Genomic DNA, 27,612 nt, shown 5'->3' on the forward strand with positions numbered 1-27,612 from the left:
CTTCCAGAGATTAAGAACCAGTTCCAAGCATTCCTGTATTTTATTTAACAATATATTTTTTATTTGCTATTTGTTATTAATATATTATTGAAACATTATTTATTATAGTAATTTGTTAATGTGGGTATGTGTATTTGGTAATGTATTGAGATATATAGATCCAAAATATCTTTTTATCATGTTATGATAAAGTTTGCTTGAACATCTTTAATGGCTGACCTTGTGCAGACAGCTCCTTTAAGAGCTCTAGCATCCCATTCAGGTTCTCTGCCATGACATCCACCAGTGGGCTTCAGTTTCCATCTGCAACCCTTTTCCAATTAGGGTCAGCTGCATCTAATTAGCAGGTTGTAAAAGCCAGCCCTGCCTGAAAGCTAGTATCTGGTCATTTTGCCTGTTTGGTGTTTTCCTGACGCATCTTTGCTACACTACTGACTGATTTCCTGGACTCTGACCTCTGCCTGCTTTACCGACTACGTTACAGCCCTGACTTCTGCTTCTCGTCTGACCCTGCCTTTGGATTACCCCTTTTTCTGTACTGCGCTTTTGGATTTTGTCTCCTCCTTGTGCCATCTCCTGCAACTGGGCTCCAACTCCTGGTAAACTGTTCCTTAAGTCCCCAGGTGACTGTTACACCTTGTCACCTGTAGATATGTGAATTGATACTTATTGTTTTGTTTTAATAATACTCCCACTACCAGGTTCTACACAGGCACCCACAGTACCATAGCTACTGCAGCTCAATGTAGTGATTATAGCGCTATGAGTGGGTGGTATCCTTGTAACACAATTTTGGAACTGTTTGACAATCTATAGCCTGCTTATTCTACAGCCACGTGGATAATATGCAAAACAATCTTTCAAATGATCAACTGTTCATCTGTACAACCTTGGAAGGATATGATAAGCAGACACTGCTGGGCAGGACTGAACGCTGAGGAACACCGTCCACTATGATGACCTATAGTGCCTATGGTGCTTAGTCCAAGCATTGACTTTTATGAAGCAGTTCACTTTGGTTTTACAATAGAATTCAAATACCTGTAAACTAAAAGGACCTATATCCAAGTAAAACGCGTGCACATTAACTCATTGTTTACTCTAACTAGGAGGGAAGAAAGGCATTTATAGGTGAAAACCTAGATCGATTCCTGGAAAAAGTCCAGATATTCGTTGTTAACATCGTGACTTTGTCGGATAACAAAGGAATTTTGCATTGACTGTACTGGTTACTTGTATGCTTGTCGGGTGACACCTAATGGAAGTAATTATATCAAAATATACAGTAAAACTATATTTGGGTTCACGTGTTCCCCCAAAGCATTTTTTGTTAGTAGCCCACAACTGAAATCAATAACTAAGGAATTTGTTAGAGCAGCACAATGTTAAGTATGTATAGTTTTCTTTTCAAATGTATAATAGGTATTACAAAAAATGAGCGAAGGCAAGGAAATCAACCTCTCCCTAATTTGGTTATTAAATATTTAAATTAAAATAATTTCAATAAAATTACATAAAAAAATAAAAATATTACCTAAAAATATTTTGTAATCAAATGAATATATAAATGTGACAAACTTAAAGGGACATCATATAGGTACCCTAACCACTCCAACTCAATGAGATGGGTTGTGTACAGTGTCCGTGTCCCCTTAGCACTGCAATGTAAAATATTGCAGCTTTTGAGAAACTTCAATATGTATTTTGCAGGGTTCCCCCTCTAGTGGCTGTCATACTGATTGCCAATAGAGGTGCCTCCACTGCACTGACCGAATAAAACACCATCAAGTGACACCCCGTAGAAAAGCCCTGAATAAACCTACAAATGCCACGTGCACAATGCATTGTCAGTGGTAACAACAAAATCTGATAACCGGTGTACACATGCAAAGGAACTTACATGCATTCCCAAACAATATCATTGAATGCTATGCTATTTATGTGCTGGGTTCTATATAGTCTACATGAGGCTGACAATGCAATCTGCATGTTTTGAGGATGTGTCCCTTCAAATAATACTTTAAAATAATCTCCCTGGGGAACAAGAGGTAATCTTTATATAATGCTACTATAGCGTGTAGAATAATAAACAGTTTTGTTTTAAATAATACACAAAAATGCTTACAGGGAACAATTGGTTCCTATAGTACACTATCAATAGGGCTTACTTATTGTTAGTTTACTAAATCTTTCTAAAACGCGGTTTCCAAGAATAGAGGAGTCTACTGGAAGGAAATGCACAAACTTCAGTGCAAACAGCGAGGGAACACGTCACGTTACACATATGGAAAATTCAGCTGGAGCCCGCATTCCAAGGTACGGGGGCAGCAGTTATTTTGGTTTGTTAGTAGAGGGTTGGATGAGATGACATCAATTCCTGCTCATGATGCGCATGTTCTCCTTAGCTGGTATTTGCTTCAATGATATTCCCTTCATATCAATAAACACACAGGTCGGGAAACTTCATCTCGTACACTGGGATGGACTGGTTCTGAGGCTGCCCAAACGCTGCTGTGATTGTACCAGAGGGACTCGGAGGAGGTCTGCAATAAACATATAGAAGCAGTAAACATAGAGAGGCCTGACAAAGGCTGTGAAATGTGGTTATAGAACGTATTACAGGTTTACACTGTCCAATGTCTTTAGTGTAGAGTGTAGGATTAATTTGGATCAGAAGGCGGCAGGAGTTAGCACAAAAAGTAGCATAGAAAAATATAAATATCTGTGTAGGCAGCATGAACAACAACAAATGACATCTTCTCCTACAATATCATACTCCATCCCCCTATACACACATGCACGCACGCACGCACCAGATCATTAATTAGTAATGATTATTTAATATCTCACTATCTTCTGCTCTCTTCCCCCTTACCCAATCTCATTATTTCTCTGCTCAGGTATATAGCTGGGCACAATTTAGTGTTTTTTTGTTTTGTTTTTTAAAGTAACATAATAACATAGAATGTGATGGCAGATAAGAACCATTCGGCCCATCTAGTCTGCCCAATTTTCTAAATACTTTCATTAGTCCCTGGCCTTATCTTAAGTCTAGGATAGCAAGTAGCACACATCAAGATAACAAAAAAGCATGTGTATGGAAAAAAAAAAGTTGCAAGGACATACATTGGGGATATCGTTGTACTCAGAAGATGTAGCTTCACACCATATGGGGTTTTGTACAGGAGTAGCACACATAAGGTTTTCAAAATACACACTAAAATCCCTTGTTATATGTGTATATATTTTGCAGAGATTGAGCCTCACTGCTCAATCCCCTGCCATTTAGGAGTTAAATCCCTTTGTTTATGAACCCTAGTCACACCTCCCTGCATGTGACTTGCTCAGCCTTCCATAAACACTTCCTGTAAAGAGAGCCCTATTTAGGCTTTCTTTATTGCAAGTTCTGTTTAATTAAGATTTTCTTATCCCCTGCTATGTTAATAGCTTGCTAGACCCTGCAAGAGCCTCCTGTATGTGATTACAGTTCAATTTAGAGATTGAGATACAATTATTTAAGGTAAATTACATCTGTTTGAAAGTGAAACCAGTTTTTTTTTTCATGCAGGCTCTGTCAATCATAGCCAGGGGGGGATGGCTAGGGCTGCATAAACAGAAACACAGTGACTTAACTCCTAAATTACAGTGAATTGAGCAGTGGAATTGCAGGGGAATGATCTATACACCAAAACTGCTTTATTTAGCTAAAGTAATTTAGGTGACTGTAGTGTTCATTTAAGTATAAAATAAGCAAACTGAAGCCAAGTCCTTAAGACTGGTGCAAGCCAAGTGGCAGAGAACATCTGTAGTTGTAGTGTACCCCCAAGTAACAAGGCCTTCTGCAGAATATCTCCATTATCTTCCATTAGTATTACTCATGTAGGAGAAAAGACATGTCTATATTTCCACTGCTTGTTACAGCTCCTTCCAGAGCTAAGTTTTCTGTGAGTGAGAGAAACTGGATTCTAAACGGGTATGACAATACATCCTCACCTACCATTGACAGTCACTCTCACTTAGAGAATGCTACTCTCAAGAACAAGTAATGACGGTCAGTGGTGGAGATCCAAACCTGGAGTGGTAGACCATCTGGTACACGTGCTCACCGACATGGGACTATAATTATATTGAAGGACATTGGCATCCTGCAAATGATCATGGACTGCATGACTATGGGATTTTCTCGGCTGGTGGCCCATAAAAATGGCACATCAGTGAAGTGACCCTAGCACACGGGACACGGACAGAACTGGGACTGCCCCTTCTCACCTGAGCGTGTAAGACTATCAATGGTAAAGGAATAAGTTAGTTATGTAACTCGGATAAGATGGCTCCCTTCACAGTGATGTGAAGATTGAGAAAAATGACAGATTCTATTTAATACATTTTAAATTTAACAGAAGATACATCATAGACAAGAAACACTCGATTCACAGAAGACTGACAATGTCAAAATGAACTCTTGCAATGATACACAGCAGATGTATCAAAGAACATATGGTGAATCATTGTGCATAATCATCGGATTTCAAAGGAAACCTGAATAGCAAAGGGTGGGATACATTCTGTAAGGCAGCAAACACTACACAATCCTTCAAGGTTGTCGTGAAGATTAAAACTGTCCACTCACCGGATAGTCAATTCAAAGATCTGATTGAGTTTGCTCTGCAACAATGTCGCCTGGATACATATCAAAGAGAAAAAAAATAAAAACTTATCATTAGCATTTTCATTTAGTACTTCCATGGCCATTAATATAAAATAAACTAGTGGTCTTAAACAAACTGGATAACAAAGTGCTTTAGAATTGTACTTGGTAGAAATTAATTCAACAGGAACTTTCATGTTTTAAATAATAAGGCAAAGGGCATAAGGGCAGTTTATTCAAATTAATTTTGTTTTCCTATGGTCCCTTGGTACAGTAAAATTCTATTAGTGCACCACCTGGGCTGATTTTTATTGAGATTTACCGCTTTTGTGTGCATGGGGACTAATGAATGCAAGCCTAACGTGCAGACATCTTAACATGTAAAGCTTGGAGGAAAGACGAGACAGGGGGGATATGATAGAAACATTTAAATACATAAAGGGAATCCAGGGCCGGCGCCACCTGTAAGGCGACCTAGGCAGCCGCCTAGGGCGCAACTTAGCAGGGGGCGCCGGATCCCTGTCCCCGGTGGGCCTCCTCATGCTGCGCCGCCTGAGCGCTTTAACAAGCCCCAGGCGGCGCAGCACTCCTGCCGGTCTCTCCATGTAGCGTGGCCGGGCGGTGCGGAACCAGGGACAGGAACCTCTGTTTCCTGTACCCGGCCGCCGGCGGACTGAAGGGAAGCGCTCACTGAGTGAGCACTTCCTGTCAGTCCGCCGGCGGCCGGGTACAGGAAACAGAGGTTCCTGTCCCTGGTTCCGCGCCGCCCGGCCACGCTACATGGGCAGGAGGGGAGGGTAAGGACCATTATGGGAGGGGGGGGGAATAACGGACCACTATGGGAGGGGGGAATAACGGACCACTAGGGGTGGGGGGGAATAACGGACCACTAGGGGAGGGGGGTGGGGGGGGGGAATAACGGACCACTGGGGGGGGGAATAACGGACCACTAGGGGAGGGAGAGGGGAGGGGGATAAGGACCACTGGGGGTGGGTAAGGACCATGAGGGGGGGAAAGGACCACTAGGGGAGGGGAGGGAGGTAAGGACCACTGGGGGTGGGTAAGGACGGGGGGGGGGGGTGTAAGGACCATGAGGGGGGGGGAAAGGACCACTAGGGGAGGGGAGGGAGGATAAGGACCACTAGGGGAGGGAGGGAGAGGGGGGATAAGGACCACTAGGGGAGGGAGGGGGTGGATAAGGACCATTGGGGTGGGTAAGGACCACTGGGGGGGGGTAAGGACCATGAGGGTGCGGTAAGGACCACTAGCGGAGGGGAGGGAGGATAAGGACCACTAGGGGAGGGAGGGAGGATAAGGACCACTAGGGGAGGGAGGGGGTGGATAAGGACCCCTGGGGGTGGGTAAGGACCAGGGGGGTAAGAACCACTGGGGGGGGGGGGGGGGGTAAGGACCACTAGGGGAGGGGAGAGTAAGGACCACTAGAGGAGGGGGAGGAAGGACCACTAGAGGAGGGGAGGGAGGGTAAGGACTACTACGGGAGGGGAGGAGGGAGGAAGGACCACTAGGGGAGGGGAGGGTAAGGACCACTAGGGGAGGGGTGAGTCAGGACCACTGGGGGAGGGGGGTGAAGGAACACAGGGGGAATGGGGGTGGGAAGGTAAGGACCACTGAGGGAGGAGGAGGGGAGGTCCACTAAGTGTTTGGGAGAGGGAGGACCACTAAGGGGGGGAAGGACCACCAAAGGGGGGTAAGGAGGGAGGACTACTAAGGAGAGGGAAGGAGGGTAAGGACCACTAAGGGGGGGGGATTACCACTAAGGGGGTGGTGGGAGTAGGGGAAGGTCTACTAAGGGGTTTGAGAGAGGGAGGACCACTAAGGGGTTTGGGAGAGGGAGGACCACTAAGGGGGGGGAGAGGGGAGTGAGAAGACCACCAAAGGGGGACTGCAGAGGGACAGGGGGCCAAGGGAGAGCACTAAGTGACACACACACACAGAAACATACAATGCATTCCTACTCACACACAATACATCCCTTACGTTCTCTTACATAATTAATGCACCCCTTACAGACACACACTGCATTCAATTACATACACAGAAACAAACCTTGCACCCCTTACACACACACAGAAACATACAATGCATTCCTTACACGCAACCACACACTACATCCCATATAAACACACTACATCCCTTACACAAATTGCACACATAAAAAAATCCCCAACTCATGGATGGGCCATGTAGGTGGATTTATGGGTGGGCATTGTAGGCGTATGCCCCCTGGGGGCCCAGACCTTGAGCAGTGTAAGGGGCCCTAAAAAATGGAGCTGCTTCCTGTTCGTTAATTGTTGTGAGCACTGTTAAAAACAGTCTCCAGAGAGCCTCTTCTACACCAGACCTGTGGAGCCAGACTGAGCCCATCATCAGCCTCTTGTCCTCATCTGGTGGTAAGTAGGCAATCCAATATATTATTAGTGGCACTAATCTCTAATTTACCTCACATTAAATGGATACTATAGTCACCAGAAGCACTACAGCATAATGTAGTGGTTCTGGTGTCTATAGCCTGTGCCTGTAGGCTTTTTAATGTAAACACACTGTCTTTTCAGATAAAAGACACTTTGTGAAGACTGGCGTTGGCCCATATGGCAGAGCATATGGGCGGGGCATTGTGATGTCACATGGTGGGCATGACATATGGGGGGGGGGGGCGGCAAAATTGTTTTTGCCTAGGGCGGCAAAAATCCTTGCACCTGCCCTGAGGGAATCAACGCAGTAAAGGAGGAGACTATATTTAAAAGAAGGAAAACTACCACAACAAGAGGACATAGTCTTAAATTAGAGGGACAAAGGTTTAAAAATAATATCAGGAAGTATTACTTTACTGAGAGGGTAGTGGATGCATGGAATAGCCTTCCAGCTGAAGTGGTAGAGGTTAACGCAGTAAAGGAGTTTAAGCATGCGTGGGATAGGCATAAGGCTATCCTAACTATAAGAGACTAATGCAAGTATTGAAAAAATTGGGCAGACTAGTTGAGCCAAATGGCTCTTATCTCCCGTCTATGTTTCTGAAGCTGTCAAACTAGTAAGAATGAGCCAATGAGCCAGAACGCACATTAACACAATTACATTCTAAAGGAGAATCATGGGAAACCGCCTAAATTTCATGAAACCCCATGTCTGTCTGGTTAGATAGCAGCATTATTTAGCGAGTGCTTATTGCATGCAGTTACAAACTAGAATCTAGATTATTATTCAATATTAACACAATTAATTGATGACTTTTCATGAAGTTGAAGTTCCATCATGTATTTGTGATACAGATGCAGTTTAACACGTCATAAAAGTAACCAGGTGCAAAGTAATATATTAATCATTCAAGAGATGGAGTCATAATATATGAACCACTCACTGGGTTGGGTAACAAGAACATCTACTCGTCAGGACAAAAAAAAGTCAAGTGATAAAACAACATAGAGAGTGTCCACAGATATTTATTAAAAATATATTGAGAAGGTTCTTATACCCGGGCTCCGCAATGAGCAGCTATTTCTTCGAAAGGAGCCTTCTGAAACTTCTCCACCACTTGTCTCCTCCTCTCTCTCTCTTGTTCTTCTACTGCAACACTGTCTACTGGATGACAAAGAAACACAGAGGAATTTTCAAATAGGAGAAAGGTGGAAAAGCATTTTTATGGGGTTTATGATTTTGATAATTCAATTAAGTGTTTTTTCAACATTTTAAAAATACTACCCCCAAAAAATATATGTAAAACTACATTACTATTGAGTAGCTATTCCCAAATGAAAACATCCTTGCATTTAATTATGCATTTTTTAATTATGGTTTATTTAGAACCAGCTTGCAAAAATTGAAAATCTCTTGTCCAAAACCTTCCCTTATAACCCTGCCCAGACTTCCGCTGTCTGCGCAAGCACAGACTTCCCAATGAGGCTCAATGAGAAGTCTTTGCAAGGCGCACAGGTGCTCTGGGCAATTGCGGTCTCTTGAGTTTTGTTCCACTGAGCTAAACAACCAGGAAGTAACAGGATTGGTTTTCTGATTGACAGCCAGGGGTGTGTAATAATGTTAATTTATAAAAGTTATTTCTATTGACATCTGCACTTTTTGTAAAAGAGGACACACTCTTCACACAAAAACTACTTTAGCAGGCTACAGTGCATTAGGGGTCTGGAGTCTCACTGTAATATTGGATATAATCTCTATTAACTAATATAATCTATAAAATAAATAGAAAAGTCTGATCTGGTCTCTTTAAGATGGAACAGAATAACTTTCATGCAGGAAGAGAATTAGGCATTCTTCAATGCTTCCCTATGGGGAATTCAATGATGCTGGAGGTCCTCATGCAGAGCGTGAGGACGTCCAGCGTCAGTTAGCCAACCAAAAGTCTGTTAGGATCCAGGAAGTGCCTCTAGTGGCTGTCTGTTTGACAGCCACTAGAGGCAGTCATAGTCCTGCAAGGTTATCATTACAGTTTCTCGAAATTATATGCATTGCAGGGTTAAGGTGGACTGGGACACTGCACCCAGACTACTTCAATGAGCTGAAATGGTTTGGGTGCCTACAGTGTCAATTTAAATCTGTTTCTGACAACAGCTGTAGAAGTCTCCTGTGTTAGGGCAGATGGAAGGAAAACCATCCCAAAAAGCAAATTCAATTCAGTCAGTGTCATACGAGGGAATCCGTGTATTGGCCTCGATTTAATAACCTTCCAAATGATTCAACACTGTTAAAAAACACTTTCTAAATTATTTATCTACAGAAGTCACTAGTGACGTTTCTGGGAATTTTTGTAGATAAATCATTTGGAAATTATTTCTAACAGTGTCAAATCATTTGGAAAGTTTATTAAATTGAGGCCATTGTTAGATGAGAAGCTTGTCCCCCTTCGACCTTTGCTGCTCAAGTCCGGTTCTTACTAGATTCACAAATTGTTGATACATATTATCGTTACCTATTGCTTTCTTCAGTGTTTCAAACGTGATCTCTTCAGCTGGAGCTCTCTGGGAACGGGAAAACAAAGATGGGTACAGTTTGAAACATAAAATGCAAAAGCAAAACCAAAAAACCGCACTGACGCTACAGTTAAATAACTTGAATAAAGCTACTCGATTGTGATAACAGCCCAGGCTGGAGGCCTAGTCTGTTGTATCTCTGTAAGATCTATTGTATAGAACTCTATTATTCATATTTGTTTGCCAAAACATTCTGTTGGAAATAGTGAATGTCTGCTTTACTCTCCCAGCAGAGTCGGAACATTTACAACTGCCTTTCAGGTCCCTCCATAGTTCATTCCCTCCAACTCTTCTGAAACTGCTCTACAAACTCAGCAAACACACACTTACCCACTCATTCTCTATCTACCTTCATAGCATGACTTTCCATGGGCCTCATAGCCCTCTTAAATACCTCCATACCTAACAGGTTTTTAAATGCCTCTTCTCTCTAGGTATCAACTTGGTCTCACTTGTAACGTCTTGTCTGAGCTCGCCATCGTTACATCTATATTGTGAGCTCACGAGCTAACTACTTGGTATAAAACTGCCGTATATACTAGGTTGGAAGTGTATCTGCTGGGTCAGTCTTCTGTACCGGTATATATTCATTGAAGTATATGTACCGGTATACCGTATTGTTTTGTCTTTATTCTCCCCCTTGTACAACACTGCAGAACATGTTGGTGCTTCATAAATACTGAACCCACCACCTGGTATTTACCTAGGGGTAAAGTAATCAATTCAATACGCTATTTACTAACCATGTGAGTTGCTTTTGATACAAAACAAGATTTCTTGCATTATTTGATTTTTATATTTCTTTGTCAATTGTCTCTTCCTTTAAACATGTTGTTTTCAATGTATCACACATTGCTCTGCATGTGAATTACATTATAGCTGTAAATGTTTTGATATTAAAAATACATTCTGGAGTCTTTAGCGCTATCCACGATTACATGATATCCGTATGTTCCTGACATTATGCAACCCATATGCTTTTGTACTACCCAAAAATGCTGAATACACAATATTTGAAGGAAAAATATAATATTTAAATGATATTATTAATAAAAAAAGCACTGCCTAAAAGACTCCCAGGTTCAATTATACAGGATTGCTGATTTTATACAGTCACTCCAACCATTAATTACGTATTTATTTAGTTATTTATTTAGTTATAAAATATTTTACCAGGAAGGATACATTGAGATTTCTCTCGTTTTAAAGTATGTCCTGGGTCCACAAATATTGCATTGATACATTATGGTACAATAAAATCCAAACCAATACTAATACACAATAAATACAAAATTTAACATAGAACAGATAGGAAATATAGAATTAACCATGACAGGTGCATTCTGTTTTGAGGTATGTAGAGAGGGATCTCTTAAAGGACTTTAGGCTTAGGGAAGATTTGAAAGTGTGCGGGAGGTCGTTCCATAATTGCGGTGCTCTGTAGGAGAAGGAGGATCGGGCTGCTTTCTTTTTGTATTGCGGTAGACTAAATAAAGTGCTGGTACTGGATGGGAGGATATAGGAGGTGGGAACAGCCGGGGAGAGCATTCTGGTCAGGTAGGTTGGGAGCTTCCCAGAAAAGCTCTTAAACACGAAGATGATACCACCTCATTAAAACAGGGGGCAACACCAGCCTACTTCAAAAAATAGTTTGTCTGATGTAACAGTAACATTATAGTTAAGCAAAAGAAGTCAAAGACAGTGCAATCAGTTTCCAACTTTCACACATTTTTGTATCTGCTATCCATTAAAAAAAAGTGAAAAAAAAAATATATACTAGAGTTTATTCAAATTGTAGTTAACTGAGAACAAATTACAAGATTTAAAGGAGCACTATAGCGTCCAGAATACAAATATGTATTGACACTATAGTGCCTGTGTGGCTGTTAAGGTCACCAGCCCCCCTGAGATCGCTCTGAACTCACCTTTTTTTTCCCTGCGCCATGCGGTCTCACCTCGGTGAAAATTGATGATCTCAGCCAATCTATTGCCCTGTGCCAATCAGCATGGCATCATAGAGACACAGTGAATCAATGAGGAACATACAGCGTCTCCATGCTCAATGCCAATGCTGAACACTGTGCAGCTCTGATGCAAGAAGCACCTCTAGTGTCTGTCTGAGAGATGTAACTAGCCAGCAATGTAAACACTTGAAAAGGCAACCTTTTATTATTGGGAAGCCTGCAGGGATATATACCATAGGCACCATAACAACTTCATTAAGCTGTAGTTGTTATGGTGACTGCAGTGTCCCCCAATGGTAAAATAGCTTAATTGTAACAAGAGGCAAGTTAGATCATTTCTTTAAATCAGCTGCCCTTCAATGTTTATAAAATTGAATGGATAGTGCATTAAAAAACGGTCATTTAAAAATGAAATCCTGAAAATGGAACAAATGAAAACATAACCAAATGAATTACTGTATCCCATTCATACCTCCTCTCTTTCTGGACTATTCCTTGATTCAACCTCGACCTGCAGTGATATTGTTTCTCCAATGCTTTTCCTCTTTGACAACCGATCTTCATCTTTGAAAATTAAGAGAGATTGTGATTTTCATTGTTATGAATCACTGCACAAGGGATTATCTAAACATGTCTATTAAACATGTCTATGGATCATGATTTTTTGTGAGTTCGCTTATTGCTGTTTCCTTCAGTTCATGAAATAGGCAGATTGTTGACTATAATGTACCAATCCTGACTGTCTCTACATGATCTGTGCAGAGATCGTATACCATAACTTTCTAAGGATCTATTAATCACGTGCATTAATAAAAGGTTTCCACTAACCCCTGCAGGAAGAGAGCATGGATCCCAATATATTGGATGTTTATCTCTTTAAACCCGTCAAGGCTGCAGATGAGGGTATGTCACTGTTACCAAAAACTAGAAAGAACGCTATCCGTTCCTCTGTTAAAGTCACTAGGGGTGTGTCTTTTCAATTGCTGGAAGGGCTATAGACTGCGTAACAGCCCCCTCCAAAGGCTATCATGGAAACTACGTCATACAAAGTATACAATGCTATAAGATACATTATATACAAAGTTACACTTATTTATACCGTTATGAGAAAGTGTGAAATTACACACATGGAAAAATGCCAATATTTATTTCAGTCCTTAACGTACAGAAATTTGAAAAGGAAAAAACATTGAAAGCTAAAAAAACAAACAAGATGTCAGAATGGTAATTTCTCACCGGTTAATTGGGGAACATAGGGAGTACTGAGTCTGTCTGAATTGTACCCACTGCCACCAAGGACCTCGCTCACTTTACTCTGTAGGAAGAGCAAGTTTGTTTCGATGTGATCCACGTTCTTTGACCACCTTGGTATAATGTAAAGCAATAAACAAGACAATGTCACCACCTTCATGGCTTGACTTAAATAGATTTAAAGGGACACTACAGCCACTAAAACAACATTAGCTTAATGAAGCAGTTTTGGTGTATAGATCACGCCCCTGCAGTTTCACTGTTCAATTCTCTGCCATTTAGGAGTTAAATGACTTTTGTTTCTGTTTTTGCCACCATAGCCACACCTTCCCTTGATGGCTGTGACTCACGCAGCCAACATGAAAAAACATGTTTCATTTTCATCCGAAGTTAACTTGCTTTGGAAGTTTTTATCTATTGCTCTGTACTTTAATCACACAGAGGAGGCTCTTGTAAGGTAAAAAAAAGGCTATTAAAAGAGTAGGATATAAACTCTAAACTTAACAGACTGTACAATAAAGTTTAAACAGTAGATCTCACTTTGTAGGAAGTGTTTAGTAAGGCTGTGTCAGTCACATGCAGAGAGGTGTGGCTAGAGCTGTATAAACAAAGTGATTTCATTCCTAAATGGCAGAGAATTGAGCAGTGAGACTACAGGGGCATGTTCTATACACAAAAACTGCTTAATTAAGCTAAAGTTGTCTTCATGCCTCTAGTGTCCCTTTAACATTTAAAAATACCATACAAGAAATGCAAAGGCATAAGGCTGGCCTGAGGTTTTGTTTCTTTCCATTGAAGGATTATTTCTGTAGTTTCCTCATTGGATACATTTGATAAATTAACTATCAGTTTGTGAACCAGTGGAAGAATGTGAAATTAGCTCATATTTTCGATTGTCTAGCACCGTCTAATCAAATAGAAGGTGCTAGACAATCTTATTCACCTCACTAGACAACCAGGAAACAGACTTAATGCCCCACCTCCACCTCGTGCAAGAATCCCTTTTTCTTTGCTTGTTTTCAAATCCAAAAACTCCATGGGACTTTATATAAATATGCTGAGCTAAATCGTGCTATATTTAATTTACATTTATTGCAGCATCTACATACACCAAAATCACAGAACTCCCCAAAAATACACAGATAAACTTTGTCCCCAACTCATATGTAATTCTGCTCGCCCAGTGTTTGCATGAACTGAATGTTATGTCTTTGTGTTGCAATTCAGTGCGTAAGATTGGACTTATCAATGAATTCACTGTAATCGCTTGAATGAAGATGGCTTTCAATGCTTTTCCAACATCACAAATGTATCTTCCAGTTACTCTAAATGAGCCCGGAGACATCCACCAAGAAACACACTTTTCTACTACATAAAACGCACAGACAATACACATTGTGAAGTCAAAACAGCAGAATATCCCGAGGGAAACATTACAACAGGCAAGAGAATGCAAACACTGCACTTGAGAATAATAGCAGACAATCGGAGGGAGAAGAACCGAGTCTGAATGGCTGAACGTAATTAGTGATGATTTCTCTGGGTAAATTGTGTAAGTGGATGGATGATGAGTCAGTGTTTGTTTGGTTTTAGTAGAGGGACAATATGTATTAATCTTATGTAATGAAAGATTTGCAAAATTCAAAAAAATGATAACCCTATTGTGGTCAGAAGTGGAACTGCAGTGGTACCAACCTTGGCTTCTCCAAGAAGACATCTTCTGGAAGTAGATAAGGAGCTTCTTTCTGCCTCATTTCTATTACCTGCCACATAAAACATGGTAAGATGTTAATATCCTGGAGAAATATAGAAGTACAACAATGTAGATGTACAAAGGAATGTCGTATGCACAGAAATGTATTCACCAAAGTTGAGTCATACAGTGGTGACACTCGGTGGTGGGGTCCAGTCACAACTACACCTGGCCAGTTATTGGTTATTAAAATCAATCTCCCTTTCCCAATAACAGTGACAGCCAGATTTGGAGATTCTTTTTGTTCCAAACTGCAATTAGTTTGAATTTGGGCCAAAGGGGTGCTCAGTAACATTCCCAAACTCCGAGCCAAAATCTGAATACACCCTTGGGCCAAAAAATAAAAAAAAAATGCTTGATGTCTAGCGGACAGTCACTAAATGTTAAATATACTCACAGATCAAGAGAGAAGAAAGCGATAGAGGAGAATAAAGGAGGAGCAGTTAAAAATATATATATTTAAGAAAAATATAATATATGAATAAATAAATTTTTACTGCTCCTCCTTTCGGTGTACTGCAAACTATATACACTGATAAGCCACAACATTAAAACCACTTGCCTAATATCATGTAGGTTCCCCTCGTGCTTCCAAACCAGCTCTGATGTGTCTAGGCATGGACCATGTGTCCTTTGGTATCTGGCACATAAGCAGCAGATTAATTCCTGCAAGTTGGAACATGGGCCTCCATGGACCGGATTTGTTGTTCCAGCATATCCCACAAATGCTCAATTGTATTGAGATCTGTGAAATGTGAAGGCCAAGGAACACCTTAAACTCTTTGTTCCTCAAACCATTCCTTAACAATTTTTGTATTGTGGCAGGGTGCATTATCCTGCTGAAAGAGGACACTACCATTAGGGAACACCATTGCTATGAAGTCGTGTACGTGGTCTGCAAAAATCTCTATGTAGTTGGTACATGTCAAAGTAAGATACACATGATTGTCAGGACCCGAGGTTTCCCAGCAGAAAATTGCCAGGAGCACAAAACTGCCTCCGCCGGCCTGCCTTCTTCCCATAGTGCATCCGGCTGCTATCACTTCCCCAGGTAAATGACACAAACACACCTGGCCATCCACCTGTTCTAAAAGAAAATGTGATTCATCAGACAGGCAACCTTTGAAGGGGCTTTCCGTTGTGGACAGGGGTAATTGCAAACTGCGATGCTCTGTGTTTTCTGAGACCTTTCTATCATAGCTTACCTTACGTTTTTCAGCAATTTGAGCTACAGTAGCTCTTCTGATTGCACCAGACGGACAAGCCTTCGTTCACCACGTGCATCAATGAGCCTTGGGCGTGCATGACCCTGATGTCACTTTAACGGTTTAACTTCCTTGCACCAGTTTTGGTAGGTACTAGCAACTGCATACCGGGAACACCATACAAAATGTGGAGATGCTCTGGCCCAGTCGACTAGCCATCACCATTTTGTCCTTGTCAAAGTCACTCAGATCTTGTTCTGCTTCCAACACATGAAATTCAAGAACTGGCTGTGCACTTGCTACCTAATATATCCCATCCCTTGACAGGTGTCATTGTAGCAATATAATCAAGATTATTGCCTTCAACTGTCAGTGGTTTTAATGTTGTGGATAATCAGTGTATATAATATTATAGCCAAGCAAAGTGTTTTCATCATGCACAAATATAGAGTCCAGAAGTATTTTAGATTGAGTAGGACAATGATCAGAAAACCTGGACTGTTGTTGTTAAAACCCATGAACGTTATAGTAGAAATGTCTAATGCATTTAATGTCCTTAGGTTGTACTTTTATCCTATTAATATCCAAATTATTCCCACTGGTTCTTCCTAATAGAATGTTCTCCTATCAACATCTGATTCCGCTGTATCGTCCATAAAACATGTATGCAGTAAACCCTAGTAAATAAACAATAGATGTTTCTGACCTCATTGATGTGTTGGCAGAAGGCGGGTACCGTGGTGAGCTGACAAATCAAGTTCAGATACGCAGCACAGAGAGCATGCAAAGCACAGCGGCTGTAGGGTGGAAGGTTGTCTTCATTGCTCAGAGCCATATCCTGAAAAAAGATTAGTAGTCCACGAGATAAGATTATTATCAAACATGTAACAAGGCCTACAAACTAAAACATATATAGAAATGTTTCCCTTCTGCATACTGGACAATACAATTCCACCTTTCTCACTGAAACCAAGCCCAGAATATACTCAAGCCTCAGCTCAGTGTGTCCAGTGGAAATATACTTTCTCAAAAAAAAAGAGTTGTGGTTGTGCTGTATCTAAAAACACAAAAAGGGCAGGCAATTGTTTTTTTTTACCCAAAATAAGGGAAATCACCTAAAATATCATATAATTTTATAGGGGGTATGATATCGGCCTATTTTAGATTTTGAACAACCAGGTATTTGCAACAATGTGTCAATACTTTATTACCATAGCAGAAATAATCATTATAAAACTATGGAAATAAACAAATTAAAAAACTTCACAGCAGAGGCTAATGAGAGAAAAAACATGTTCAGGAAGCTGTAACCGTATACCTAACTAAGCACACAAGATCGAAAAAGTTATCAGTAGGAAATACAGAATGTGTACATTTATTGATTAAATATTAAGGGAAAAAAGGAGACAAACAAACCAAAAAAATATTGTTGGGTTACTTCTCTAAAGATGATGTAATGGGAGTCAACTGTACATCAACTTTTTGGAAAAGTTTTAGAATTGGAAAAATCCTAATGTAAAACAGAAAATCCCTTTGATTGTTCCCTTTGATTGTTCCACCTTTTCCTTAGAACCAATGTATTTAAGGAATACAAATTATCTACAAGTGTTTTTACCTTCATATTGTGAAATGAATACATCAATAAAGAAAGTGGGTTTCTAGTCCATCGTAGGACTATACAAGCAGCACCGTAAGTCTATACCCAAGTAATGCATTTGTAAAGAATTGGAAATCTGGTCTTCTTACCTGTATGGCTAACACCAAGCGAATGAGGTCCACAACAATATCTTCATTGGCCAATTCGATACTTATCATGACCAGCAAGCCATAGATGGCCTCGTAGTGAGCCTGCATGTTTGTCGGCTCATTGCAGCTCAAGTAGATATGTCGATAAAGTTGCTGAGAATGCTGGGGGTAAAAAAATATTTCTATATAAACACGTGTAACAAGAACTGTAAGATAAAATATACAAAACAGTAATTGGCCAGAAACACAAAGGGCTAATTCAACATATATATTAAGTAAAGTTACTTGTTCAATACAGTCACAAGCCCTGCTGCTGTGTTTGCATGGGATTGATTCATTTAGTTCACATTTTACTTGTTTATACTTTTTTTACCGAGGTGATCTTATTCCGTTCCCTTTATATGATAAATTACCCTTACTTTAACGTTGTTCAATGTGTAGCCCTTTCTCCTGGAATTTAGCCGATCTATGCCGATCTACCTGATGTTTTTACTAAATGTAATGCCATATATGGATTTTTACTGTACCTATTTATTTAATAGTCCAATATACTTATTTTTATGCTATTTAAATTGCTTTTAGATTGGGAATGCATGGTAAAACTTGCATAATTTTTTTTTTTATTGGGATTTGTTTTCCCAGCTTTTCAATTGTTGGTAAATGCACTGATTAGTCATAACATTAAAACCACCTGCCTAATATCAACCTGCCAAAACAGCTCTAATGCGTCGAGGCATGGACCTCACAAGACCCCTGAACATGTCCTGTGGTATCTGCCACCAAGCCATTAGTAGCAGATCTTCTAAATCCTGCAAGTTACGAGATGGGGCCTCCATGTATCGGAGAATTTGGAGGCCAAGGCAACACCTTGAACTCTTTGTCATGTTCCTCAAAACATTCCCGAACAAATCTTTGCAGTGTGCGGGATGCATTGTCATGCTGAAAGTGGCCACTGCCATCAGGGAACACCAGTGCCTTGAAGGAGCCCATACACAGCAAATCTCTGCCTGAAGAAGTGGTTTTATCAGAGTCCATACAGATGTTCAAACAGCTACTAGATGCATACTTGCAAAGACAGAATATTCAAGGATATAATCTTTCAATGTAGGGTAATAACTGCTTGATCCAAGGATAAATCTGACTGCCATTCTGGGGTCAAGAAGGAATTTTTTTCCTAGCTTGTTGCAAAATTGGAAGTGCTTCAAACTGGGGTTTTTTGTTTTTTTTTTTCTCTTTTGGATCAACAGCAAAAAACAGGTGTGAGGAAGGCTGAACTTGATGGACGCAAGTCTCTTTTCAGCTATGTAACTATGTAACTATGTAATGCACTGTGTGTTCTGACAGTATTCTATGATGGCTAGTATTGTGTGTTTTTTTTTAGCAATTTGAGCTACACTAGTGGGGGGTTTACATGTTGTTCTAATGCTTATGTCCCCATTGAAGGGGATTCCGGCAGTGGACAGGGGTCATCATGGCATTCTGACTGGTCTGATCTTCCTATCATTGCCAGCATTATGTTTTTAAGCAATGTGAGCTTCAGTAGCTGTTCCATGTGATCGGACCAGGTTGGCTAGTCTTTGCATCTCACATGCAACAATGAGCCTTAGGCACCCACGACCCTGACGCCTTTCATTAGTTGTCCTTCCTTGCCACACTTTTGGTAGGTACTAATCGTTCCATAAGAGGAACACTCCACAAGATTTGCGGTTTTAGAGATGCTCTGACCCAATCATCAGGCCATAACTATTTGCCCAGTTTTCCTGCTTCCAACAAATTAAATTCAAGAACTGACTGTCCACTTGCTGCCTAAAATATCCAACCACTTGACAGGTCCCCCCCATTATTTATTTAATTAGGGTCCCCACCTGCCACTCATGGGTGGAGACCAGGGGGTACATAGTTCCCCCATTTCATTTATTAGGGTCCCCACCGGCCGCTCATGGGTGGGGACCTAGGGGGGAAATTATGTCCCCCCGATTATTTAATTAGGGTCCCCACATGCCGCTCATGGGTGGGAACCAGGGGGGGCATTAGGTCCTCCCCATTATTTATTTATTTAGGGTCCCCATCTGCCGCTCATGGGTGGGTACCACGGGGGACATTGGGTCCCCTTGTTTATATTTATAGCTCCCACCGGCGGGTCACGGGTAGTGGTGCGGGGCGGCACTATGTCCCCCCCATTTTAGTTATTTGTGTTCTCCACTACAGGGGAACGGGGGAACCTGTGCATTGCACTAGTGACTGGGCAGCAATAGCTGCCTAGTCACTAGTACTTTTAAATTTGTTTAGGTGACATGCCCCTACTCTCTACATGACGCGAGTAGGGGCTTGCGGGAGGATTCAACCTCCCTTTTATTAATATGGGGGTCATACCCTCCTTGGTTTTCTTCGTGCATGCGCACTGTTATTTTTTCGTGTTGTGGGGGTTAATTCCCCTGCAGCACGGAGTCTATTAAACAAACAAAACTAAACGGTAATGCATGCGGCATTTGCCCTTTCGTTTTGTTTATATTTCGTTTGTATGGCTTTCGTTTACGTTTTAGGCTGAACTTGATGGACTATGACTATTTAAAAATGTACCTGTCAGTGGTTGTAATGTTATGGATGATCAGTGTAGATCACTACAGGCACATTTACACATACACATAACACATTACAACATAAATACAAATGAGAAGCAATAAATACATGGTGATATTAAACCAAAGTTACACTCATTTAAATAGCAATTAATAATTACAATGTTAAGATTGCACAGGTAAACTCGAATGTTAATTCATTGCAGATACAGTATTGTAAGAGTTATTGTTAAGAGCTATTTCTTTTTTACAGTACATTTGCTGGTAAAACTGAATATGAGACTTTTAATGTAACTACATTTAATGAAGAGATATTGCCATCTAGAGGATACATCTACATAGAGTTACACATATTTCAATTAAAGCATGTCACGATGTTTGGTCTTTTTTTGCATAATGAAACTTTTTTCATTCTTGCTAAGAATGTGAACATGTATGTTTTGTTTTTCTTTAGTGTGTCCAATTATCCAACTTATCCAAGTTATCTAAGGCATATTTTACCACGAGCTCTGCAAAAACTTAGTGCTTTCTGAATAATATCAATACATATATGGACAGGACAGGGATTGAACTCCCAATGTAGGAGTCGTATAAAGAACTGCAGGCCTTGAATCTCTGTAAAAAGTGGTGTACATACGGATCCAGGCTAAAAATATATAAGACGTTTATGAATATAAGCAGTGTAAAATAGCCATAAATATATAAAAGTAACCGCGTAGATGTTCCTATAAAGCTAGTTCCTAGTGTCAGCAGACGCGTTTCGCTTCCCATGCAACCTTCTTCAGTGCTGCACTATTGTCAGGGTACCTGAAGCCTCTACCTCTGAGAGAGGTAGAGACTTAGAAGTTTATCCATCCGGACGGCATGTCTCCTCGGCCCCTCGCGGTTCACTCGGTCTTGCTAACGCCGGCCGCGAGGGAGTCACTTCCTTTTATAACAGGAGGACCGGAGGTAGACGTCATGACGCCAACCCGGAACGTCCTGTCACTCAAATCTCGGGAGACGAATCAGGACTCGCCGGAGGCGTGTCTTCTCTCCCTAGCCAGGATACTTAACAGTGGCTCTCTCATTCACTCATTGCCCTGTCGTGGTTCTAGTCCGCCTAGTCACCCAGTGCTTTGTTATTCTCTTGTCTTTTGGTTCCGACCCGGCTTTGGTATTTACTCTCCTGTCTTTCTGTTATCCTTGACCCGGCTTGTCTCTCGCTTACCTGTCTTCTCGTTCCCTCGACCTCGGCTTGTCTCTGACCATTCTATCGTAGTTATACGTTAAGTCCGGCCATTCTAAGGACCGGTATACGTATCTGCTACTCTTTGTACTCTGCGTGTTGGATCCCTGACCCGATCCTGACATTACGACAGGGCCATGGATCCTGCAGGTACAAATTGTCAGCTTGGTTCTCCTGATCCTAGGTTTGACGACATGGATCATAGGATGGATCAGATGGCTCTAGCACTACAGGCGCTGCTGTCTCGTCCTATTAATCCACCTGAAGAGATGCGTAATATGTCTGCTTCTTCTGTGGGTTCAGGGCTAGAGGTAGTTACTGTAGGTGCTTCTTCCCGAGTTACCCCACCTGTACGTTATGCTGGTTCTCCTGAGAGGTGTCGTGGCTTTTTGAACCAGATTAGTATTCATTTCGAACTACAGCCTCGTTCATACCCTACTGATAGGGCAAAAGTGGGATTTATTATTACCTTACTCATTGAGAAAGCTCTGAGATGGGCTAATCCGTTGTGGGAGAATGATAATCCATTAGTCTATAACTATAATGCCTTTGTAGCTGCTTTTAAAAGAACTTTTGATCCTCCTGGCAGGAGGGTCAATGCAGCCAGATCACTGTTGCGCCTTAGACAAGACAACCAAACACTTGTGGATTACGCACTAGAGTTCAGGTCTTTGGCGGCAGAGGTAAAATGGAATGAACAGGCCTATATAGATGTATTCTTCAATGGATTATCTGATGTAATACTTGATGAGGTAGCGACAAGAGAGCTTCCCGAGAATCTGGAGGACTTAATTTCCTTTATCTCTCGTATTGATGAACGTCTAAGGGAGAGACAAAATACTCGAGATAGAACCGGTAAATCTTCCTTTAGACTAGCACCATCATTTCAAATTTCTGAAACCAAAAATCCACAGGTTTCAGAACCTATGCAGTTAGGCCTTACTCGTCTATCAGAGGAGGAGAGACAGTACAGGAGAAGGGAGGGACTGTGTATGTATTGTGGGGCCAGAGGTCATGTACGTTTGAGCTGTCCCAGTCGTCCGGGAAACGCTCGCACCTAAGTTTCTCTAGAGGACAGACCTTGGGTGTTTCGATTTTGTCCTCTACTCATAACTACAAAGAACATAGACTCCTATTACCGGTCTCTTTAACTTGGGAGAAGGGAACTTTAGAGACTATGGCATTGATAGACTCCGGCGCTGCTGAGAGTTTTATCGACCAAGAGTTTCTCACCAAACACACTATCCCATCCCAGTTAAGGAAGACACCCTTGGCTGTTGAAGCCATTGATGGTAGACCTTTAGTTGAGCCTGTGATTTTCCGGGAGACCACACCTCTTTACTTAACTACTGGTATTCTACACAAGGAGGAAATATCCCTACTACTCATTTCATCTCCTTCTGTTCCCATAGTCCTGGGATACTCCTGGCTTAAGAGACATAACCCCGTTATAGATTGGAGATCAGGGGAAATAGTTTCGTGGGGTCAGGATTGTCAAGAGAATTGTTTAAAGAAAGTGTCACCTCTTTGTAGTGTCAACTCACTTAATAACGCTACCGACTCTACCAAAGTACAGATACCGTCCTTGTATCAAGATTTAAAGGCAGTATTTGACAAAGGAAAGGCTGATACCTTACCACCACATAGGCCTTTTGATTGCAAAATTAATTTACTTTCTGGTACCATGCCTCCCAGGGGTCATGTATACCCTTTGTCTACGAACGAAAACTTAGTTCTAGAGGAGTATATTCGTGAAAACCTAGACAAGGGGTTCATTAGAAGATCCTCCTCTCCTGCTGGGGCTGGATTTTTTTTTGTTAAAAAGAAGGATGGTTCTTTAAGACCCTGCATTGACTACCGAGGTCTTAACAAGATAACCATCAGAAACGTATATCCGATTCCCTTGATCACCGAGCTTTTTGATCGATTAAAAAGTTCTAAAATTTTCACTAAGTTAGACCTTAGAGGTGCTTATAATTTGGTGAGAATTCACGACGGTGACGAGTGGAAAACTGCATTCAATACTCGATATGGGCACTATGAGTATACTGTAATGCCTTTTGGTCTCTGCAATGCCCCGGCGGTATTTCAGGACCTTATTAATGAGGTTCTTAGGGAGTTTCAAGATGACTGTGTGATTGTATACCTTGATGATATACTTATACATTCCAGGGATATTGAGACTCACCACGGACAAGTCAGAAGGGTTTTACACAAACTCCTTCAGCATGGCTTATACTGCAAACTAGAGAAATGCAGCTTTGACCAATCCCAAACTACCTTTCTTGGTTATGTGATTTCTGGGGAAGGGTTTGAAATGGACCCGGAGAAGCTCCAATCCATATTAGATTGGCCTTTACCTAAGGGTCTCAAGGCTATCCAGAGATTTATCGGTTTCTCCAATTACTACAGACGTTTCATTAAGGGATACTCCTCTATCATTGCTCCCATCACCAATATGACCAAACAAGGGGCTGAGACTAAGAATTGGTCTACTGAAGCACTTCTGGCTTTTAAGACACTCAAGGAGCTGTTTGCTTCCGCACCAATTTTAGTTCACCCTGATACTACACTACCTTTCCTACTCGAAGTTGACGCTTCTGAGACAGGTATAGGTGCTGTTCTGTCCCAAAGGTTGGGTGTAGATAAACCATTACATCCTTGTGGATACTTTTCCAAAAAATTGTCAGGTACTGAAAGCAGATATGGCATTGGTGACAGGGAACTACTAGCGGTTATAATGGCCTTGAAGGAGTGGAGACATTTATTGGAGGGTACTTTGCATCCTGTTACTATTTTGACAGATCATAAAAACTTATCCTATATTGGAGAGGCTAAACGACTATCATCTAGACAGGCTCGTTGGTCCATATTTCTCACTCACTTCAACTACGTACTCACATATAGGCCAGGTTCTAAGAATTCTAAAGCCGACGCCTTATCTCGCCAGTATGAACCTGCTGCCGTATCTGAGCCGGTTTTGTCCTCTATAGTACCCAAGTGTAACATTATCGCTAACACTACTCTCAAAGTCCATTCTCCGCTACTTGATCAGATAAGGAGCTTGCAGCATCTGGCACCTAGACTGACCCCGGCTTCCAGACTTTTCGTTCCTCCTGAACTCCAATTGGAGCTCTTACAGTGTCTTCACGAGAGTAAGGTGGCTGGTCATCCGGGTGTTCGCAAGACGTATTCTTTGATCTCCAAGGATTTCTGGTGGCCTTCGTTACGGAAGGATATTAAGGATTTTATCGGAGTTTGTGTGGTCTGTACTAAAACTAAACTACCGCATTCGCTTCCTTGTGGCCTTCTGCAGCCTCTGGAAATTCCTGGCAAACCTTGGTCCTGTGTGGCAATGGACTTTATTGTGGATTTGCCTGTTTCTAAAAAGCACACTGTTATCCTCACCGTAGTCGATAGGTTTACCAAGATGGCACATTTCGTACCGTTGCCTAAACTCCCGACTTCTCCTGAATTGGCGGAAATCTTTGCTAAAGAGATTTTTCGCTTGCATGGGATTCCCTCGGAGATCACTTCTGATAGAGGCTCCCAATTTGTTTCACGCTTCTGGAGGTCGTTCTGTTCTCAATTAGGCATCAAATTGAATTTTTCGTCCGCCTATCATCCTCAGTCTAACGGAGCTGCCGAACGAACCAACCAGAAGATTGAGCAATACTTACGTTGTTTTGTTTCCGAACACCAGGACGATTGGGTCGGTTTGATTCCTTGGGCGGAGTTTGCGCACAACAATCTCGTTTGTGACTCTACGCATTCAAGCCCCTTCTTCATGAACTATGGCTTTCATCCATCTATTCTTCCCTCGGTTTCTCCTTCCCAAGGAGTGCCGTCGGTTGATGTCCATGTGGCCAATTTGAGGAAGTTGTGGGATCAGACTCGCCAGATTCTTCTACACAATTCTGTACTGGTTAAGAAACATGCTGACAAACGTAGAAGGGCGGCTCCGAATTTTGTTCCTGGCGATAGAGTTTGGTTGAGTACTAGGAATATTCGTCTTAAAGTTCCTTCCATGAAATTCGCTCCTCGTTATATTGGTCCCTACAGGATCTTGACTCGAATTAACCCAGTGGCGTATCGTCTAGCTCTCCCAGCTACTTTACGCGTCCCGAACTCCTTTCACGTGTCATTGCTGAAACCTCTAATCTGTAACAGATTCTCCTCCACAATCGCCCCTCCGCGCCCTGTTCAGGTGGAGGGTCAGGAGGAGTATGAGGTTAACTCCATTATTGATTCTCGTGTCTCCCGGGGGAGAGTACAATATTTAGTTGACTGGAAGGGATATGGTCCTGAGGAGAGGAGTTGGGTACCACAAGAGGATGTTCATGCTCCTCGCCTTCGCAGGGCATTTCACTCCCGCTTTCCATCTCGCCCCGGCTCCTTCCGCCCGGTGGGCGTATCTGAGAGGGGGGGTACTGTCAGGGTACCTGAAGCCTCTACCTCTGAGAGAGGTAGAGACTTAGAAGTTTATCCATCCGGACGGCATGTCTCCTCGGCCCCTCGCGGTTCACTCGGTCTTGCTAACGCCGGCCGCGAGGGAGTCACTTCCTTTTATAACAGGAGGACCGGAGGTAGACGTCATGACGCCAACCCGGAACGTCCTGTCACTCAAATCTCGGGAGACGAATCAGGACTCGCCAGAGGCGTGTCTTCTCTCCCTAGCCAGGATACTTAACAGTGGCTCTCTCATTCACTCATTGCCCTGTCGTGGTTCTAGTCCGCCTAGTCACCCAGTGCTTTGTTATTCTCTTGTCTTTTGGTTCCGACCCGGCTTTGGTATTTACTCTCCTGTCTTTCTGTTATCCTTGACCCGGCTTGTCTCTCGCTTACCTGTCTTCTCGTTCCCTCGACCTCGGCTTGTCTCTGACCATTCTATCGTAGTTATACGTTAAGTCCGGCCATTCTAAGGACCGGTATACGTATCTGCTACTCTTTGTACTCTGCGTGTTGGATCCCTGACCCGATCCTGACAACTATATTGTTAGCCTGAATCCATATGTACACTGCTTTTTACATAGATCCAAGACCTGCAGTTCCTTTATATTTTACATTTTGTTTTATATTGTGTGATTTTATTAGATAATAAAGTAAATCATTGTAACCTCTTATCCAGTGTTCCTGTTCTAGACATCCGTCATTAGCCTGTATAGGCACCCTTGAGGCTGTCACTACAGAGCCTGATACGACTCCTACATTGTGAGTTATTATTATTATCGCCATTTATATAGCGCCAACAGATTCTGTAGCACTTTACAATATTTTGAGAGGGGGGGATGTAACAATAAATAGGACAATTCATCTCCTCCTGTCCGTATATGTATTGTTATTATACATAAAGCACTACGTGTATTTATGATCTTGTTTTTCAGATGAACTACGGTAAGTTTTTTTGCTGTATTCCCCTTTGTTCACTGTGGTTATAAGATATTTCTGGATTTCTAGATGGTCAGTATGCCAATGTCTCTGATGCCAGCAAGGCACCAATGGCAGCTGCATCCATCCGCTTCCCAACGTCGCTACGCCTCATGGGACAAAGATTACACTCCAGGGACTGGGAACTGCATGTAGTACAGATTGGGAGGGAATCCTAGGGTTACTGCTATTTGTCCTGTGAGAGTGTTCTGACCACAGTTATGCTTTGACGTTCCAGTTTATTCCCTGAACTACCTGCAGAAACGCAAACTTGACAGAAATACGACATTTTTATTCTGGTAAAGTATTTAGATGATCTTCATGCAATGGTTTGTCAATGTACAATTTATTATGACAGTTGGATCATACGGATTTAAAACAAAATTGTGAATCACACAGCGCGCTTTTAAAAGGCACATCGAGCACCAAAATAACTTAAGTTCTTCTGATAGCTCTTAGCCCCATGTCCATGTTGTGTCTTTCATAAAGTTCAACTCTGTCGTTTAGTAATAAATCCATAAAAGCATTGCAATGCTCTGCTTTATAACTATTTATTTCTGATTGGCCGTCGCTCCAGTAAAGAGCTCGGCCGTGGTGATCAGAGTCAGCCTAACTGCTGGAGGAGCCTGCAGCCTACAGCAAGGAGAACAGGACTGACCAGAGACATAGAGAAAGTATAATACTATCTGTCTGTGTGTCAGTAATAAATTAAGCAATTCTCATTACAACGTCAACATGCACAGTATGCGTTTCTCAGAAATAAACAAGAAAAAAAAAAAAAACAGCTAGTCAAAAAGCTGTCTATGGC

At 41.7% G+C, this 27,612-nt stretch overlaps 1 protein-coding gene across 3 annotated transcripts in view; it reads right to left on the bottom strand.

Moving 5' to 3' along the window:
* Nucleotides 1–1,473: 1,473 nt before the first annotated feature.
* The window catches only part of EFR3B (EFR3 homolog B), a 188,302-nt gene continuing 162,163 nt past the window's right edge, over nt 1,474–27,612 (bottom strand). For 2 of the 3 annotated variants that reach the window (XM_063441983.1, XM_063441985.1), the window contains 9 exons: nt 17,571–17,732; nt 16,531–16,662; nt 14,562–14,629; nt 12,852–12,979; nt 12,088–12,179; nt 9,591–9,639; nt 8,139–8,245; nt 4,631–4,680; nt 1,474–2,543 (listed from right to left, as the gene is read on the bottom strand). In XM_063441983.1, coding sequence (XP_063298053.1) covers nt 2,438–2,543; nt 4,631–4,680; nt 8,139–8,245; nt 9,591–9,639; nt 12,088–12,179; nt 12,852–12,979; nt 14,562–14,629; nt 16,531–16,662; nt 17,571–17,732 — 894 coding nt within the window. In that variant the 3' untranslated portion in view covers nt 1,474–2,437. The remainder of the gene's footprint in view (nt 2,544–4,630; nt 4,681–8,138; nt 8,246–9,590; nt 9,640–12,087; nt 12,180–12,851; nt 12,980–14,561; nt 14,630–16,530; nt 16,663–17,570; nt 17,733–27,612) is intronic. The other variant, XM_063441984.1, reaches the window with a different exon arrangement.

This window comes from Pelobates fuscus, chromosome 2 (assembly GCF_036172605.1).
Source record: "Pelobates fuscus isolate aPelFus1 chromosome 2, aPelFus1.pri, whole genome shotgun sequence".
NCBI lineage: Eukaryota > Metazoa > Chordata > Amphibia > Anura > Pelobatidae > Pelobates > Pelobates fuscus.